The following is a 20,753-nucleotide window of genomic DNA, read 5'->3' as shown; positions in this document are numbered from 1 at the left end:
TTGCTACATTTGCTAGTGATTGGCAGCTGTGATTGATAGACGTCTGTGGGGATGGAAATGATTTATTCCTGTATTATTACAGTATTCCGGCAGCCCTCGTTATCACACCACCTGCAGTGCTAGAATCTGATGTCAGTGACACCCAGAACTAGCGGCTCCGAGCTGTGGATTGTGCTGAATGGTGTTATCGTGGTTCATTAACGGCTTTAATGATCTGCTAGAGTCAGAAATAAGCCGCCAGGGGATGCATGGAAATTACATTGCACAGATTTTAATAAACAGACCGTGTTAATGACATTAGAAAGCTACAAATACGAGTTTATTAGAAAAAAACAATTTATTATTTTTTGTTTGTTTGATCAACCCCCTTGTGTATGTATATGTATAGTGTCCTGCATTCATTGCCTGGGTATCTTACACTGTTCTTGTGTGTGTGTATATATATATATATATATATATATATATATATTCTGGAAAGTTGGCACAAGCATTAGGTCGACAGTCAAAATGTCGACATAAGGTTTTTTTTGGGGAGGTGTCGACATAATCAACATGGACACCTTCAAAGTGTACCACTGAGCTCGCCATGCTTCGGGCACGGTGCTGCACTCGGGACACTATTCTATTCTTCCTCCATGCCCTAGTGGATGGTAGAGCATGAAATACTGCCTGTCGGCACATGTCGGCTCCCAAAAAAAAAAAACATAAACTCATGTTGACTTTTTGACTGTCGACCTTCCAACCCTGTCGACTGTAGCCATGTCAACCTATTTTGTGTGTCCACCTTCAGTGGTTGACCCAATGCATGTGAACCTAACGACCATATGCCCCAACTTCTATTGCTTTTTTCCTTATGCGATAACAATGAATTATGGCACGTGAGGGGGTTCATCCCCCCCCATTCATGCAAGTGCACCGTCTTATAACATGCTCACCTACACACAAATAAAGAGTGCAAACACGGGACTCCCGGGATAACATCAGACAAGGACAGATTTACACTTGAGATGGGTCTGGACATTGCTATGGATGCAGCCAATGTTATCCAACGGTGATTTCCATTCTCTTACTCGTGTTACACTACGGGCCTGATTCAGAACTGCTTGCTAACAGCGGTCGTTCGCTGCTTAGTGAGTGTCTTAACAACACGAATCCCCTCGGAAGCATGCAAGCGTACGTAAAAAAATCATTTGATGGTCGCCGAACATCTAAAGATTGTTTTTTCCCGTTCGCAAATAAGTCCGTCCAAGAATGGGGCGGGCGCTGGCGTGATGTGAGCTGCCCTCCCTGTGCGGGATTTGACCCGCCTGCGTTCGCACGGGGACACCAAGCATTTTTTTGAGCACACCCACTGTTTTTGTGGAAGGAAACGCTGGGTATCCCCAATCGCAAGCCCCCTGTCCCCCCCAAAACACCCCCCCCCTGTGCGAACACCTTGATGACTGTGATAGTCGCCGAAAGCATTGTATATTCGCCTATACGCATGCACCGCACTGTCGGTCCCCGCAGAAAATTCTATGTGGACTGACTGATGTTGAATCAGGCCCTTAGTAATGAGAATCAGACAGTGGTATCCTAGATAATGAAGACCTCACATTCGGATAATTCTGGCTATATCTGTACTAAATCTATTAGTCACTTTTGAAGATAAATTAAGCAACGTTTGCCCCAGAGGGGGGGTGACGATGGCAACATACTACAAACACGAAGGCTGTGAGTGGTAATGTGAGTGGAGTTGACGTACACTTGGTGCCTCTGGTAATAAATATCAAACCCAGCCTTGTTTACAAGTCACAGTTGGGTCCCGTCACAGTATCCGTCAAATCTCTGTAATTATTTCTGGGTTTTGGTTTGTTACCGATACATGTGGCTTAGGCGATGCTTCTGGGTACACCAGGAACCCAGTGAATGTAATGTATTTTCCATGGTTGCTGTATGCTCCGTAGCCTTCATGTCTGTAGCTGTAGAGCCACACCGTGTCTCCGGGATGCAGAGACAACATCAAGCTTTGGCTCTGCATCTCTCGCTTTTTGGAGTGGCTATCATCGTAAATCATCGCTTGGACCTCATTCTGGTTCTTCATAAGCTTGACGGACATGGTCTTAGAAGGCATTTTCCCAATGGTGAAGGAGAAGTAGTAAGCTCCAGCCATGCGACATCGAAACTCTCCAGAAGACAGGTTGAAATCTTTTCCAATGTTGACAAACTCTGTGTCGAAGGTGATTGGTTGATGCTGGGTCTTCTTGTCCTCTGTCCCAACAAGACTTTGGGTTCGAGCAACTGAGAAAGCCGACCTAGGGTCTGTGTCTATCGCCGGTTGGTCGGCTGCCATTGTGTTCTTTCTGTAGACTTCATTCTGCTCAGAGGACTCCTCTTTAGAGGTCATCGTGTTTTGGGAACTTTGAAGCTTGTTGGATTCACTGCTACCTTGGAAATAGTAGGATGTATCTGGATAGATCAAATAGCCATTAAAGGTTGTATAAGGTCCAACATTGCTGTAGAGGGCATATTTTGGGTCTCCGTGGAGCCGGAGCCAAACTGTGTCTCCATAATCGAGTTGCAACATCGCACTTTGGCTTGCCACCTTTCTCTCTTTATGATGATGCTCATCGTAGACAATCACCTGGACCTCGTTCTTGTTCTTCATCAGCATGACCGATAGGTTTTTCTTGGGGAATTTCCCAATAGTGAAGGAGAAATAATAAGCCCCAGGAATACGGCACCTGAAAATCCCAGCTTTGGGGTCAAAATCCCCTCCAATATTTACATACACCTTGTCAAATCTGATGACCATCTCAGGTCCTCCTTCCATGCTGCTAGTACGGGCAACGGAGAAAGCGGAACGGAAGTCTGAACCGAGGGCCGTAGGATAGAGGAGAAGTAGATGGGCCATTAATCCAAGGAGAACAGGGGTACTTGGGGCAAACATTCTGGCTGGGTAAAAGACAACAAAAAAAGCATAATGTCAGTGATAATATAATATAACTTTTAGGGGAAGGCTCATAAATATACAAAAATAATAAAGCTAGCATTACAATATTACGCATAAATACCAAATAAAATCACCTCGGGTGTAGCAACGGGACACAGTTTGACATTGCTAATGTCGACAGGTTTGGAAGGTCAACAAAAGTATTAGGTTGACAATGGAAAGGTCGACAGTAAAAAGGTTGCCATGAATTTTCCACGTTTTCCTGTAGCAGACATGTACCGATAGGTGGTATTTAATGCCCTACCCTCCACTACACCGTGGCACAGATGCAAGCGAGGCACCGTGCCCAAAGCATGGCGGGCGGATGCGGTACACTTTGACAGTGTCCATGTCGACATTTGAGACAAAAAAGTGAAAAACTCACGTCAACCTTTTGACTGTTGACATTCCCATTGTCGACCTGACAAGTATCTGACAACTGTCTGAAAGGATCTTTGTTTCGGAACTCCTACGGCTGGGAAGTTTCTTCTAGGCTTCAGGGAATGACCATTAATAACCAGCATATAAAACGTGCGCGCGCTGTAGCAGAGAAGACCAGCGAGTAGTTAGTGGACTCTCCTCCTCTGATGCGTTATTGTGTCTGCGAACACTTTTATCATAGGCATCAATGCTAATGATTCATTCCCATGCCGTGAGGTCATTGGGATGCGTTGTGAACTTTGCTACGGATTCAAGAACCAATAGTCGGATCATTCGCAGGCCCACGGTGTCCAAGAAGTGAATTAGGCTTGCAGAGACAGTGGGCCAGATTCTCTAAGCTTCAAAAGTGATAAAATAGAGAGTGATAAACAGCCAGCCAATCAGCTCCTGCCTGACATTTTTCAAACACAGTCTGTGACATGGCAGGTAGGAGCTGATTGGCTGGCTGTTTATCACTTCATTTTATCACTTTTGAAGCTTAGAGAATCTGGCCCAGTTTCATTATTGGATAAAGCTATATACAAATCATGTTCTATATCACAAACATGCCATCTTGATTTCTGTCTGCTGACTCTGTAATCATCAATCAGAGGTTGTGTTTCTATATTTCCTGTGTGGACAATAATACCCCTTTTACACCAAAAACCCTGGTCGGACCCTGGTCTTTGAACGCTGGAGTTTCCAGGGTCTGACCCTGCTTTATACCCAGTTTACACAGCACTTCGACCTGGGTTTGCACCATTTACACTGAACCTGGGTCAGCCCTGCCTTTCCTTGTGGATGTCGTTAAAAATGCTTGCTCGTTGCCAAGGGGGGTGAAATTGCTTGTTGCCAGGAGGCAACACACATATATATATATATATATATATATATATATATACATATACATACACATACAGGTAGGTAGATGTCCGGCACTCCCCGCTTGATAATGATACCGAGGGCCCGGGTGCCTTCCTCTGTGGCAATACAGCCACCAATACAGCTTCCAAGATACAGGCGTCACTCCGGGGCTTGTGTAAACAAGTGAAGTTTATTAGCTTCTATATGGTCAACGCCGTTTCGGGAGTTAACCCTTCGTCAGGACCAGAAGACAATCAAACATGCACGAAACGGCGTTGACCATATAGAAGCTAATAAACTTCACTTGTTTACACAAGCCCCGGAGTGACGCCTGTATCTTGGAAGATATATATATATATATTACTACTACTTAAATAAAAATTCTGAGGGGGTAGAGGGGGGAATCTTCCCCACTCAACATCAAACGCATTGTTTCTCCTCCAGAAGATGCTGGAAAAAGTGTGTACCATGGGTAACAGGGCATCTGATAGGAGCAACAATTCAGTAGCGCCCATTTATTCCATCTGAGGGAGCAAATGTGATCTTTACTGATCTGATACATTTATCTGTTCAAGATGAAAGAAATACACATTTGTAGGTGTACTGGCGTGCTGCTACGGTGATCTGGGCAGTATGGGCTGAGGGAAGAGGGGAGGGGGGTACCCGTCAGCCTGAGGTCGGAGCCGGAGGGGATGATGTGCGCCGCCGCCGCTGTACCTCCCCCCGCAGCCGCGAAGTTCCTGCGGCGAATGGACAGTCAGTGGCGGGGGTCCCTCCAGCGCATGGGAACTAGTACTAGTTCCCATGCACCAGAGGGACCCCCGATGCTGACTGTCCATTCGCCGCAGGAACTTCGCAGCTGCGGGGGGAGGTACAGCGGCAGCGGCGCACATCATCCCCTCCGGCTCCGACCTCAGAGTCAGGCTGACCGGTATCCCCCCGTCCTCCCTCAGCACCTGGCGACAGCTTCCCCAGCGCTGCACGCTGTGGACCCGCTGCGGGTGCCTGGACCCGCAGCGGGACCATTTACACCGGCCTTTACACGGGTCCTATCCGGGTTCTACCCAGGTCAGGACCTGGGTAGAGGACCCCGTGTAAATGGACACGGCTTGACCCCATTTACACCGCTGATGATCCGGGTCTGACCCGCCGCTGACCCAGATTTTTCGACGGTGTAAAAGGGGTATTAGTTTTTTTTCTCCTGTGTGACCAGAGTGTGTTTTTTTCTTCTGAGTGTTAATTTGTAATTTTTTTCTCCCGTGTGTGTGTGTGTGTGTGTGTGTGTGTGGAGGGGGTACTATTGTGGCCATTTAGACTATTAATCTAAGGAGAGCAGGAGATTATTAGTATGCAGACTATGGGGGGGTTATTCTGGTTCACTCGCAAAAGCACAATAACTCTCTAATGGTCAAAACCATGTGCCCTGCAGGTGGGGCTGATGTAACATGTGCAGAGAGAGTTAGATTTGGGTGGGGTTTTACTACAAACTGATATCTATATTGCAGTGCAAAAATAAAGCAGCCAGTATTTAACCTGCACCGAAACAAAATAACTCACCCAAATCTAATTCTCTCTGCACATGTTACATCTGCCCCACCTGCAGTGCACATGGTTTTGTCCATTAGGAGATTATTCTGGTTCACTCACAAAGGCACAATCACTCTATTAGTATTTTCTTTCCAGGCCTCAGCAGCGTCATGCACAGCGCTCTTTCTAGACAATGTCATTTTTCTATTGCGCTTATGAATGTGCGCAGTTACGGTACTAGAAGCCGTCTGATCAAAGGCACCACGTCCCATGTGAGTCCCGGGCCTTGGCAGAGGGGAGTGTACTGTAGAATGTCTCCAAGGCAACAGACGGACTAAATCGGAGTTATTCTTAAAGTCATAGAGGAGCCAGGAAAATATATGTTCAGCATTGTGAGGAAACAGCCTCGCCAGTCATTGGGAAGCCAGGATAGTCTTACAGATGCTTTCTCCGACACTCAGAGGAGAATATTCTCTCTGTGTCGTATTAGGTCACACATTTCAATGGTTCCTCCGTGTTGCCATCTGGCAGAGTGTCATCATTTGCAGACACTGAAAGTCCCCATTCATTGAAGGGGAAGTATGGGAGAAAGTGATACTGCTAAAGTCTGGTCGGTCCTGTGCTAATCCCCAACACGGGGAAGCCGGAGAGTAACCGTGTTCTAAGTGATGTCACATGTATATCTCAAGCTAGATTGTGACATATATGGTCGGCAGTAATTAAGTTGACACCTAATAATGGTCGATATACACTAAGTCGACATTGACAGAAGGGTGACACATGCAAAAGGTCGACATAGTTAATGTTATTCCCCCCGCACTGTTTTGGTATCTATGTCGACATGTCATCATCAGACTTCCACCAGCCCTATATTTGGTGCAATACAAGCATATTGACATACCCGCAAGCCTGCAATTGTTTAGACCAGGGATGGGGAACCTTCGGCCCTCCAGCTGTTGATCTACACATCCCAGCATGCTCTGCAACAGTTTTAGCATGGCCAAATAGCAGAACTGTAGCAGGGCATGCTGGGATGTGCAGTTCAACAACAGCTGGAGGGCAGAAGATTCCCCATCCCTGGTTTAGATGCACCCTCACTGAATTCGTATTGAGGCTTGTCTAATTACACTTTATGACAGGCAGATCCCCTGTTGCATGTTACGCCAGGCAGTGCTCCCAACATGACCTATTCCAGGAGGGACAAGATGCTCTGTGTCTGGACTTGGATGCCAGTGGCAGTTGCAGAGTTGTAGGGCTGTAGCACAGTCCAAAATTCAGATAGGGGAGCTGCACCAGCTTTCACCCCAAACTCCACAGTCAAGGAATCACTGGCAGGTGTGGCTCCTCTATTTGAATTTTGGACAGTGGTCCAGTCCCACCTCTGCAACTGCCACTGGCAAGGAAGTCCAGGAGCAGAGCATTTTGTCCCTCCTGGAATGGGTCATGTTGGGAGGTATGCAGGCGGAGCTCCACCTGGTATACCTTTGGCGTTGCCTGGCATAATGTGTATAATGAAGTCCCCGTTATACACATTATGCCAGGTAGAGAACTCCTTTAACACACATTAAACAAAGCAGACCCTTATTATATGTGTTACGTCAGGCAGAGCCCCCTTATACACACGTAATGCCAGGCAGAGGCTCCTTATACACACGTAATGCCAGGCAGAGCCCCATTATACACACGTAATGCCAGGAGGAGCCCCATTATACACACGCAATGCCAGGCAGTGCCCCGTTATACACACGTAATGCCAGGCAGTGCCCCATTATACACACGTAATGCCAGGCAGAGCCCCATTATACAAACATAATGCCAGGCAGTGCCCCATTATACACACGTAATGCCAGGTAGAGCTCCATTATACACACGTAATGCCAGGCAGAGCCCCATTAGGTACTTGTTTTTTTTTAAAACATATCCAATGTGAAAGGGCCATATTGGCCAATTTCACATTGTCATTTTATTTTAACATTGCTGTCTATGGGAAATCGGGTCCATCGCGTCTTTTAACATTACTGTCTATGGGAAATCGGGTCCATCGTGTCTTTTAACATTACTGTCTATGGGAAATCGCGGGCATCGCGTCGCGGTCCCTTATAACGGCCACGACCGACGCGATGCCCCCGATTTGGGGCTAAATCGCGGGCATCGCGTCGGTCGGGTGTCCTTAAGTTAACTAAACTTAAGGACAAAATCGGCAGCCCGGATATCTCACAAGTACCCCCCATTATATACACGTAATGCCAGGCAGAGCCCTGTTATACACACGTAATGCCAGGCAGAGCCCCCTTATACACACGTAATGCCAGGAAGAGCCCCATTATACACACTTAATGCCAAGCAGAGCCCCATTATACACACGTAATGCCAGGCAGTGCCCCATTATACACACGTAATGCCAGGCAGAGCCCCATTATATACACGTAATGCCAGGCAGTGCCCCCTTATACACATGTAATGCCAGGCAGTGCCCCCTTATACACACGTAATGCCAGGCAGAGCCCCGTTATGCACACGTAATGCCAGGCAGAGCCCCGTTATACACACGTAATGCCAGGCAGAACCCCATTATACACACGTAATGCCAGGCAGAGGCCCATTATACACACGTAATGCCAGGCAGAGCCCCATTATACACACGTAATGCCAGGCAGAGCCCCATTATACACACGTATACCAGCCAGAGCCCCATTATACACACGTAATGCCAGGCAGAGCCCCATTATACACACGTAATGCCAGGCAGTGCCCCCTTATACACACGTAATGCCAGGCAGAGCACCATTATACACACGTAATGCCAGGCAGAGCCCCATTATACAAAGGTAATGCCAGGCAGAGCCCTGTTATACACACGTAATGCCAGGCAGAGCCCCCTTATACACACGTAATGCCAGGCAGAGCCCTGTTATACACACGTAATGCCAGGCAGAGCCCTGTTATACACACGTAATGCCAGGCAGAGCCCCGTTATACACACGTAATGCCAGGCAGTGCCCCGTTATACACACGTAATGCCAGGCAGAGCCCCGTTATACACACGTAATGCCAGGCAGAACCCCATTATACACACGTAATGCCAGGCAGAGCCCCATTATACACACGTAATGCCAGGCAGAGCCCCATTATACACACGTAATGCCAGGCAGAGCCTCATTATACACACGTAATGCCAGCCCAGAGCCCCATTATACACACGTAATGCCAGGCAGAGCCCCATTATACACACGTAATGCCAGGCAGTGCCCCCTTATACACACGTAATGCCAGGCAGAGCCCCCTTATACACACGTAATGCCAGGCAGAGCCCCATTATACACACGTAATGCCAGGCAGAGCCCCATTATACACACGTAATGCCAGGAGGAGCCCCATTATACACACGTAATGCCAGGCAGAGCCCCCTTATACACACGTAATGCCAGGCAGAGCCCCATTATACACACGTAATGCCAGGCAGAGCCCCGTTATACACAAGTAATGCCAGGCAGAGCCCCATTATACATACTGTGGGGGACATTAGGGTGTGATTTTGCACACTACGCACCATTGTGCGCACGCCTATTGCCTATTACAACCCAGAAACTCCTACCCAATACACATACCACGTGCTGGGTGACTCCCATTACCCCACACCCATGGAAGAGTGACCAGATCTCTCGCATCCCACCCCCTTCTTCGTTAAATGGACAGGATGAGGAAATTGTGTGGGCAATTGTGGGGGCGGGGCTTAGTCATGTGAATTTGTCATTTGGCCACACCCCTCATCACAGACCCACAAATCATAATGTTTGGGGCATAATGATTGACAGCCTGGCCACAACCCCCCAAAGGTGCAAGCAGAATCTCCCCTCCATACTTGTCAGTGAGAGAAGACTTTATAAGTACACAATTATGACAACACATGCTCCACAAACACAAGTAATCCCCTGTGACAGCTCCACCCTCTTCTGACATGAGAGGACATGCTGATAGCTGTGAGTCTGTGACAGCCATATTTGTTGACCCTCCAGAGAGATATTTTGGTGGGATTACGAAGAACAATGACTATCAGATAATTAGGAGTAAATTAAATTTACTAAAATGAGAGTTCTATTGAAGATGGGATGTTGCCCATAGCAACCAATCAAAGGAATACACAAATGCGATCGCATCTTATGGTGCTCAAGTGCTTTTTTCACAGCAACCGATATCACATGCCACCTGCGATGCCACATCGGAAGAGGGCTGGTGGTGTAGCAGTGTGGGTGGCGGAGGACTGTGGATGGCAGAATTTGAAAAAAAATTGTAAACACTGGGTGGCCCCCCAGAGAGCTCTCAGCCAATCAGAGGCCTCCAATTCAAGTGGCTGCTGATTGGCTGAGAGAGCTCTCTCTCAGCCAATCAGAAGGCTACCCAGTCTTTTGAAATGTTTTTTTTTTCAAACTCTGCTGCCTGCCGCTAACTACCACCGCACACCCGCCGTCCCAAACAGCGCTCCATGAAACTGCCGCCGGCACTCTTGCCGCTCGCATGTGTTCAAACACCACATGCGATCGCTCATGCAATTCAATAAATATTATGTGCGGCTCAGGAGGGCCGAGCACTGAATCGGGTGACACATTCGATGGGCATACAATCCTTCGATTTATCGCACAGATGTGATCGAAATAGAAGGAGTGTATGCAATATCGCCCTAGTGTACCGTCATGATGCATTTAAGACAGAAATGAGGTGCCAACAGTTGTTTTTAATTCTGACAGCGACATTTGTACTTCTGCCGTATTTGGACCCTCACACGGGTTCCATGTACCCTAAGCCTCCATGGTATGTTGTGGGCAATTGTGCCAGTTATACTGTGATATCACATACAGGAGCATTATTATGTAGCCCTTTGTAAATGACCACAACATGTGTTAAATATCTTTGGCTGGGAGAGCATGATGGGACTTGTAGTTACAGGTAGCCTAGCTCAGAATGAAGGCCCAGCTCCCACCTGTTGTGGCTCGCCCTGTCTGCTCGTACATAACAATCAGCAGGTCATGCATGGAACCGGTCTCAGATCACGAGTTCCTCCCAGCGTGGTGTGTTCTTCCCCACAGAGGCCTGCAGTCACTGTGATTAATTGCAGCAGGAAATCCCTGTCTTAACATTTCTTTTTTGGTTGAGTAAGCAAAGCAACATCTCTGCTGTCCTGCTCGCAGTAATGAAGACATGTGGGTGCGATAGCAGCAGTGATGCACAAAGGGGTTATTTCTTAGGCGCTGACTGCAGTAGCCAATCAGCAATTAGCTGTGACTGGTCTGTAAACCAGCGCTGCTCTGCATTTTCTGCAGCTGGGAAACTAAAGGTGCATACACACTTGCCTCTCTCTGCTGCCGCCGATATTGGCGGACGCAGGGATGCGGCTGGGTGGTGAGCAAAGCGCAGTGCTGCATTCTGCATTGAGTGAAGGCCAGTGCTGGCCCACTCCCTCGCCTGCACAGATAACAGAGAGGGTCGTTATGGACCCACGGGAGCATGTACAGTATCCGCGCTGTCGGGCAGAGCATACACACTGGGCGATATAATGAGCAATAACCCTCAGAAGTGCTAAAATGAGCGATATCGCCCAATATGTACAACGCATTAACATTATGCCCAACTTCAGCTTGACAGTACAAGGAGGGGGGCCTGTTCCCCTCTGATAAATGTACCCCATTACTGCTGCGCACGCCTGTGGTTTGTACACATGGCACTGACGGCACAAGCAGGAATGACACACAGGGGTCTATTTACTAAGCCCTGGAGAGAAGTAAGGAAGTAGACGGAGATGAAGGACCAACTCCCAACTGAGCCGGTTCTCAGGGGACAGTACTACTGTGTTGTTGGGGGACTGTCCTGTAGGAAGGGGGGAGGAATTGGAGTTCCTCTTTCACTCTGCTGCTCTGCTCAGAGGTGAGTAGATGCTGTGTACATGTATACCCCTAGGGCCCAAATCAGACCCTCGCATAGCGGGCCGAATATGTCCCCGTCCCCAAAGGTCAGGAGAAATCATTCAATGGTTGGTTAAAAAAAAAAAAATCTCATGAAAAACTCATGTTGACCTGGTCATGTGTCCACCCTTATCATGTAGGCATTTTGACCCATCAACCTATTGCATGTCGACATTTTTTTCCATGTCGACCATTGTCAATCCTGTTGCATGTCGACCTTTGGGGTAGACCTATTGACTGTCACATCTAGACACTGTAGATCTATCACCTGGAACCCGTGTGTAATGATGCCTGTTCTGTTTGTATGAGTATACAGTATATAGGTTAGGAGGTGACCCGAATCCTGATTGCCATATCAAATTAATGAGGAGTTTATAGGATAAATCCCATTTTGACACCTGGAAGTAATAGCACTGGACCAGGAAGTGACACACCCCCAAAAGGTCATGACATGCATGAGTCTGGGTCACCCCTCCCCCGTTACCGCCCACAGACTAGGGATGGCCATCATTGCCATTGCCATCGATGGCAATTCTGCAACTGGCCATCGATAGTGCTAAACTATGCAATGGATGACCATCTATATTTTTAAATATCGGTGGTCTTCCACCGTGTTTGATTGATTGGCCTTTGGGCCAATCAAAACATGGGGGTTGGGGTGTCGCGGGGTGGGGGACGGAGCTATGCTCCTTGTCCTGGCACTTTGAAAAAAAAAAAAAACATTGTTTTGCTGTTCCATCGATGGAGAGAAAGCATCTGGGTCTCCCCCATCGATGGCAAAAGTGTTTGACATCAGTCATGAACCATCAGTGATTTTGAATCATCGATAGCCGATGGCCATCCCTACCACAGACAGTCCCTGACTAAAAACCAGTCACGCCGAGGCGTGTGAGCAGCGCTAAGAAAGGGTGACACACACTAAAGGTACAATGTAATTTTTTACTCGTTAAAAAATGAACATATAATAAGGTACAGTACAAATTGACAATATAAAAATAATAAAGGTACCATACGAGCCGGTTCTTCACGTCACAAGCAAGGGTGGGCGTGACGGTATAAGTCCAGTTTGGACAAGGAGTGAAATAAATAAATTGAATTTAGGAAAGGGGAGGCAAATAATCACAGGTAAGTGCACTTTACCATTTGGTGAAAGGTCTGGATGTCTAAATGTGACCACAGGTGATTGTTGGAATCCTCACCGTGGTATATAGTGGTGAAAAGATGCTGTCGGTCGGCTTCCGCTTGAGAAGATGCCCCTTATGGATGCTGATGGTAATTGAAGGGGAGGGGGTGAATTACCCCGATGATTTTCAATAAGCAGTGTCCGCCAAACACGACTGGGACGAATTGAAGAGGTGGTATCGGTTGGTTAGACAATGTCCTCCTTTTTTTTCACTGCCAACTGCAGCTTTATCAAAGGTCCTTTGACAAAGCTGCAGTTGGCAGTGAAACGCGTCAGGTGGACCTCTGGTTCTTCACTCCAAGTGTGGGATCTTGTACCCAGATTGGACTTATTTGCTGGTGTACTACCACCCACGGATTTACCTGCCTCACTCATCCTCCCCACCACCCCACCCTTTCCATTGTGTTTGGTGGCTACGGTTTCTCCTGGATCACTCAGCGGCACAATTCCAGCGTGCCAAAAAAGGAGGACATTGTCTAACTAACCGATACCACCTCTTCAATTCGTCCCAGTCGTGTTTGGCGGACACCGCTTATTGAAAATCATCGGGGTAATTCACCCCCTCCCCTTCAATTACCATCAGCATCCATAAGGAGCATCTTCTCAAGCGGAAGCCGACCGACAGCATCTTTTCACCACTATATACCACGGTGAGGATTCCAACAATCACCTGTGGTCACATTTGGACATCCAGACCTTTCACCAAATGGTAAAGTGCACTTACCTGTGATTATTTGCCTCCCCTTTCCTAAATTCAATTTATTTATTTCACTCCTTGTCCAAACTGGACTTATACCGTCACGCCCACCCTTGCTTGTGACGTGAAGAACCGGCTCGTATGGTACCTTTATTATTTTTATATTGTCAATTTGTACTGTACCTTATTATATGTTCATTTTTTAACGAGTAAAAAATTACATTGTACCTTTAGTGTGTGTCACCCTTTCTTAGCGCTGCTCACACGCCTCGGCGTGACTGGTTTTTGTGTTCTTCTTGCGGTGGGGACTGACTATCCCCCCATTGAGCAGCAGCTAACACCCCGAAAAACATATCCTGTCAAGCGCCTGATTCTTTTCCCCTGGTTTTTCCCTGGGAATTTTCCTTCAGTCCCTGACTAATCTGATCGCAGTACAAATTTTTTGGAAAATGGGCAAAACCATGTGCACTGCAGGTGGGGCAGATATAACATGTGCAGAGAGAATTAAGGTGGCCATACACATGCAGATTTATCTTCTGATCTGTTTGGTTGGAACAAAATCCTGGTTATGGATGAGAGCAAATGACAGTTGACCATTTGTTGGAAATGCTGGAAACTGACAAACTGTCACTCATCCATAACCATGTTTTTGTTCCAACCAGCCAGATCTGAAGATAAATCTTACTAGTGTATGGGCACCTTTAGATTTGTGTGAGTTATTTTGTTTCTGTGCTGGGTAAATACTGACTGCTTTATTTTTACACTGCAATTTAGATTTCAGTTTCAACACACCCCATCCAAATTTAACTCTCTCTGTACGTGTTACATCTACCCCACCTGCAGTGCACATGGTTTTGCCCATTTTGAGAACACATTTTACTGCGATCAGATCTGAATATGAATTTCTCGGCAACTGCCATTGCAGCACATACAGTATGCAGTGGGAATTGTTATGGATAAGCAGTGAAGAAAATAACTCACTCCACTGCATACATCTCTGAATGTGTTCCTCTGTAGGACCTAGTTATCCATATTGGCCAAATCGAATGTTAGAATGTCTTTTATGGTTGCTTATCACAGGCAGCTACAGAAAAGATTCCAGGGCCCATATAAAATGGGATCGCATATACAATGCGATCTGGGTGGGATCTACCACCCAGGATCGCATTGTAATATGCGATCCTTTTGGCGTAATGTATGTCCCTGCAGAGGCCCGCACAGGGGCTCCCTGAGATGGGCTCAGCTGGCCGCACTGCCCTGTCGGCAGTGTGATAAGTAGGCCAAAGGCTACAATAGGCTAGTCCCAGTACCCTATGCGATGCTGCCCGATATTGGTACATCGGGCAGCATCCCATCCCCCATAGACACCTATGAGGGATGCAGCTTCTTTCAGGGCAGGAGGGATCACTGCAGGGATCAGAGATTCCTGCTGCGGTCCCTCCTATATACATTCGCTGGAACCTTAATTTTTGCAGCTAACTCCTGGAAAATGGGTGTTTTCGGGGGAATTAGCCGCAAATGTTCAATGGTAAATGTTCCCCTCAAAGGACTCATTTGCCAGCTGGATTACACTGGTGCATTGTGCCCTACAAATAGATATTTCTTGCTGAATGCGGCTAGTATTCCGCCGGTCGGGATGCTGGCAAAGTACTGGTGTCGGAATCCCGAGGCAGAAGATCGGCGCTGGAATCACGTCAGTCATCGCTGGAGATGGCGGAATCCCAACTGCCAATCGTAAATATGATGGGTGAATATGAGAATTAGGTTAAGGGGTAGATTTATTAAGCTCGGTGAAGTGATAAACTGTCTGGTTTTTATCACCAGCCAATCAGCTCCTACCTGTCATTTTTCAAAATAAGCCTGTAACCTCAAAGGTAGGAGCTGATTGGCCGGTGATAAAAACCAGACAGTTTATCACTTCACCAAGCTTAATAAATCTGCCCCTAAGGCACTAGGGGGCAAGGGTTAGACTGCAGGGAGGGTTAGACACTAAAAAGGGGGTTAGGCTACGGGAGGGGGGATTTGGTGTTAGGTTCTGGAAGGGGGAGTTAGGGGAGTTGGATATACATCCCCTTTAGTAAATGCTCCCGACTGACGGGACATACCATATGACCCATGAGGGCGGGGGGGAGCATGAAAGTAGCCCACAGAAGAACACACAAAGTGCATCCTCGTGGGCTCGCCACCTGGTTACTAGAGGCAACCGCTGGTGGAGCCGATAGTAAAATTGATGTTGCACCGCCCATGCCGTCGCAGGTTACATGGTATGTTCTATTGGTCAGGTGGTCCAAACTGCACTCACTGCCTGCACTTATGGTGTGTGTAAGGGTTAGGATGCTGTCAGTATTTAGCCCACCGGCCATCTATATGTATTCCCTGGAGGCTGTCAGTCATCATCGGCTGAAACCTTTTATTTGCAATAAACTATAGCGACAGAAGATTTTCTATCCCCGTGATGAGCGAGGACAGTGCTGGACAGTGATAAATTGTTCCCCAAGTGCTTCTGAATTATACATGATTATTGTAATACCTCCCATCCCTCTGCCACTCTCTCCAGCACTGACAGGATATACACATCCCCTACACTCTGCACAGCAGCCCTGGATGCAGTTACAGAACACTCCTGCTTTCACAGCTATTTCCTGTCACCCTGTACAGCGCCAGCGAAGGGGTGAATGTAACAAGGGAGGGTTTGTAGTGTTGCCTCCAAGTCATGAATTAACCATGAGAACTTGTTTTTTCTAACCTCCTTATAAAGTATCGCACCCTCTTCCTGCATCTCCCTCCCCATCTCACACAGGGGTCAGTGTGAGGGAGACATTATATTATACGCCATATATTCTATACAAGTCTGGAGATAAAAATAAAATGGCCTGAAGCAGACAGTCTCCTGACCTGAGGCCCACAACACGCAGCTGGACGAAAATATTATATATTTATTAAGTTTCTTATATAGCGCACACAGATTCTGCAGCGCTGTACAGAGAATAGTTGAACACTCACATCAGTCCCTGCCCCAGTGAAGCTTACAATCTATGTTCCCTACCACATGTACACGCACACACAGACATTCTAGGGTTAATTTGTTGGGAGCCAATTAGCCTACCTGTATATTTTTGGAATGTGGGAGGAAACTGGAGTACCCGGAGGAAACCCACGCAAGTACGGGGAGAATATACAAACTCCACACAGTTAGGGCCATGGTGGGAATCAAACCCATGACCTCAGTGCTGTGAGGCAGTAATGCTAACCATTACACCATCCGTACTGCCCCGTATATATAACACATGGTGGGGATAGAACCCATGACCTCAGTGCTGTGAGGCAGTAATGCTATAACCATTACACCATCCGTACTGCCCTGTATATATAACACATGGTGGGGATAGAACCCATGACCTCAGTGCTGTGAGGCAGTAATGCTAACCATTACACCATCCGTACTGCCCCGTATATATAACACATGGTGGGGATAGAACCCATGACCTCAGTGCTGTGAGGCAGTAATGTAACCATTACACCGTCCGTATTGCCCCGTATATATAACACCGTATATATAACACATGGTGGAGATAGAACCCATGACCTCAGTGCTGTGAGGCAGTAATGCTATAACCATTACACCATCCGTACTGCCCTGTATATATAACACATGGTGGGGATAGAACCCATGACCTCAGTGCTGTGAGGCAGTAATGCTAACCATTACACCATCCGTACTGCCCCGTATATATAACACATGGTGGGGATAGAACCCATGACCTCAGTGCTGTGAGGCAGTAATGTAACCATTACACCGTCCGTACTGCCCCGTATATATAACACATGGTGGGAATGGAACCCGTGACCTCAGTGCTGTGAGACAGTAATGTAACCATTACACCATCCGTACTGCCCCGTATATATAACACATGGTGGGGATAGAACCCGTGACCTCAGTGCTGTGAGGCAGTAATGCTATAACCATTACACCATCCGTACTGCCCCGTATATATAACACATGGTGGGAATGGAACCCGTGACCTCAGTGCTGTGAGACAGTAATGTAACCATTACACCATCCGTACTGCCCCGTATATATAACACATGGTGGGGATAGAACCCGTGACCTCAGTGCTGTGAGGCAGTAATGCTAACCATTACACCATCCGTACTGCCCCGTATATATAACACATGGTGGGGATAGAACACATGACCTCAGCGCTGTGAGGCAGTAATGTAACCACTACACCGTCCGTACTGCCCCGTATATATAACACATGGTGGGGATAGAGCCCATGACCTCAGTGCTGTGAGGCAGTAATGCTATAACCATTACACCATCCATGCCAATACACGTTAACAGTACATTCACCAAAAAATAAATAAAAAACACATAAATAATAGTGATAGCGCAAAGAGATATACACACTTACAGTATATGTGTTTATTTGCTACAAACACATATAAAACACAATATTGTTTATGTTATATACAAATGCACACAGTCGATGCATACACATATACAAATTGCAGACTACACGTAATAAAATAAATTAAAAAAATCATATCTATATATATATATATATATATATATATATATATATATATATATATATATATATATATATTAATAAGACTGCTTAGTATATGATCTGTGCGGTTCCACTAATGCAGGGTCACAGATAACTAATCTCATTATCACAATAATATCATCCCCTAGAAATGGGAGCATCTGCTCCAGTTTCCCCGGGTCCCTGGCGTGCGCTGTCACACTGTAATGAGAGCTGGCATGTGAAAAAGCTGCTGGACAGGAGGGTGAATAGAATGTGACGCCAATCAATGCCAGATCTCTCCAGAGAAAATGTCTTTCTACCAAGGAGGGAGTGCGGCTGATAAGAGGCGGCAGCCAGGAGAAGAGATGCGACAGGGGATGCAAGGAACAGAACTGGATGCAGGATCAGGGGTGTCTGGGATACAGGGAAGGAATGTGGCTGGTTACCTGTTTCAGCGTCGGAGGTTGGATGCTAGTCATACAAGTCTGTTCCCTGGGCAGGTGCCACCACAGAAACTAGTCCTGCTGTAACCGAGCATCCTCACTGCTCATCCCCCTGCCTCCTCCCTTATTCTGCTATCATCACTCTGTCTTGATGCTGTCTGCCTCTCTGAGCATCACCCCCCCCCCCTCCCTGCCCTTCTGCATCCTCAGTACCCCCCTCTGCACCCACCCCTCTGCACCTACCTGTCCTGCTCCTGGTGGTCACTTGTCTTCTGTCTTTATCTGTAGTTGGTGGCACAGGGAAGAAGGATTTGGTGCAGGGCTGTGGAGGGGGGGGGGGGGGCGCTGGAGGGGAGAGGGTGCAGTGAGGGGGGGTCCGCCTGTACAGAGCACAGAATCATGGACAGGTAATAAACAGTGGCAGTTTGCAGGCGCCTGGGAAGGATTAGACAGGAAATAGTGAATAAAGCCCATTTCATAAATCTGCGTAAAGGAATGATTAAATCTATAGAGATATTTCTAATACCTCCTCCCAGCCGGCCCGGCCCATGTCTACTTCATGGCTCCACAAGGAATGCACAGAATATATAGCAGCTCCCTCATATTACTGCATACTAGGGAAATACATTATTATATAGAGGTTCTGGGCAAATAATACAATATACCGAACATTTCCCAGCCAGCAGAATGCGTCTTCCACTAAAGACCTTTAGCACCTGGTCCTGGAGGAATCTATCGGGTAAATTACTAAGATTATTCTATTGAAGATGGGATGTTGCCGATAGCAACCAATCAGATACTACTTATTTATTTATTTAGCACCTTCTAGAAGATAATAGATAGAATCTGATTGTTGCTAAGGGCAACATCCCATCTTTAATAGAAACCCCATCTTAGTATATCTCTATCTCTTATCACCTCACTATCTATATCTCTTATCACCTCACTTATACCCCTTTTACACCAAAATCCCTGGTCGGACCCTGGTCTTTGAACACGGGAGTTTCCAGGGTTGGACCCAGCTTCATACCCCATTTGCACAGCACTATGACCCAGGTCGGAACCCAGGTCTGTGCCGTATACACTGAACCTGGGTCAACACTGCTTTTCCCTATGGATGACATTAAAAATGTCCATTTTAGGACTGATAAACTGCGATCCAACCCTTCCCTCAATGATTTAAATAAAAACACATGACAAGTTAGCATGTCCCCTGCACAGCAACTCTTCTCACACATGTCCCCTGCACAGCAGCTCTTCTCACACCTGTCCTCATGCACAGCAACTCTTCTCACACATGTCCCCTGCACAGCAGCTCTTCTCACACCTGTCCTCATGCACAGCAACTCTTCTCACACATGTCCCCTGCACAGCAGCTCTTCTCACACGTTTCCATGCACAGCAGCACTTTTCACACAAGTCTCCTGCACAGCAGCACTTCTTACACAAGCCCATCTGCACAGCAGCGCTTCTTACACATGTTCCCCTGCACAGCAGCACTTCTCTCACGTCCATAGAAGTGCTGCTGTGCATGTGGGCACTTCTTACATGCATGTCCACCTGCACAGCAGCACTTCTCACACGCATGTCCACCTGCACAGCAGCTCTTCTCACACGCATGTCCACATGTCCCCTGCACAGCAGCTCTTCTCGCACATGTCCATCTGCACTTCTCACACGTGTATCTGCACAGCAGCACTAATCACACATGACCATCTGCATAGCAGCTGTTCTCACACATGTCCATCTGCACAGCAGCTCTTCTCACACATGTCCATCTGCACAGCAGCACTTCTCATACACACATGACTATCTGCACAGCAGCTCTTCTCCCAAACATCTCCATCTGCACAGCAGCTCTTCTCACGCATGCCCACATGCACAGCAGCACTTCTCACACATGCCCACCTGCACAGCAGCACTTCTCACACATGTCCATCTGCACAGCAGCTCTTCTCACGCATGCCCACATGCACAGCAGCACTTCTCACACATGCCCACCTGCACAGCAGCACTTCTCACACATGTCCATCTGCACAGCAGCACTTCTCACACATGTCCATCTGCACAGCAGCACTTCTCACACATGTCCCCTGCACAGCAGCTCTTCTCACACATGTCCCCTGCACAGTAGCTCTTCTCACACATGTCCCCTG

The 20,753-nt window shown here is 47.2% G+C and overlaps 1 protein-coding gene across 4 annotated transcripts; it reads right to left on the bottom strand.

The window, feature by feature from the left end:
• Positions 1-318: 318 nt before the first annotated feature.
• On the bottom strand, positions 319-18,997 carry C1QTNF4 (C1q and TNF related 4). Of its 4 annotated transcripts, none has more exons than XM_083164354.1 (2): positions 18,841-18,997; positions 319-2,934 (listed from the first exon to the last, which is right to left on the bottom strand). In XM_083164354.1, exon 2 carries the CDS (start codon positions 2,927-2,929, stop codon positions 1,820-1,822), a length of 1,110 nt encoding a protein of 369 aa, XP_083020480.1. In that variant the 5' UTR covers positions 2,930-2,934; positions 18,841-18,997; the 3' UTR covers positions 319-1,819. The 4 variants fall into 4 exon arrangements, with proteins under 4 accessions (XP_083020480.1, XP_083020481.1, XP_083020479.1 ...); XM_083164355.1 differs by having other exon boundaries at positions 319-2,930; positions 18,841-18,980; XM_083164353.1 differs by lacking the exon at positions 18,841-18,997 and adding an exon at positions 18,601-18,761.
• Between the last annotated feature and the right edge of the window lie 1,756 nt (positions 18,998-20,753).

This window comes from Crinia signifera, chromosome 11 (assembly GCF_055691185.1).
Source record: "Crinia signifera chromosome 11, ASM5569118v1, whole genome shotgun sequence".
In the NCBI taxonomy this organism is placed as follows: domain Eukaryota; kingdom Metazoa; phylum Chordata; class Amphibia; order Anura; family Myobatrachidae; genus Crinia; species Crinia signifera.
This window is presented reverse-complemented; position numbering and strand designations above follow the sequence as displayed.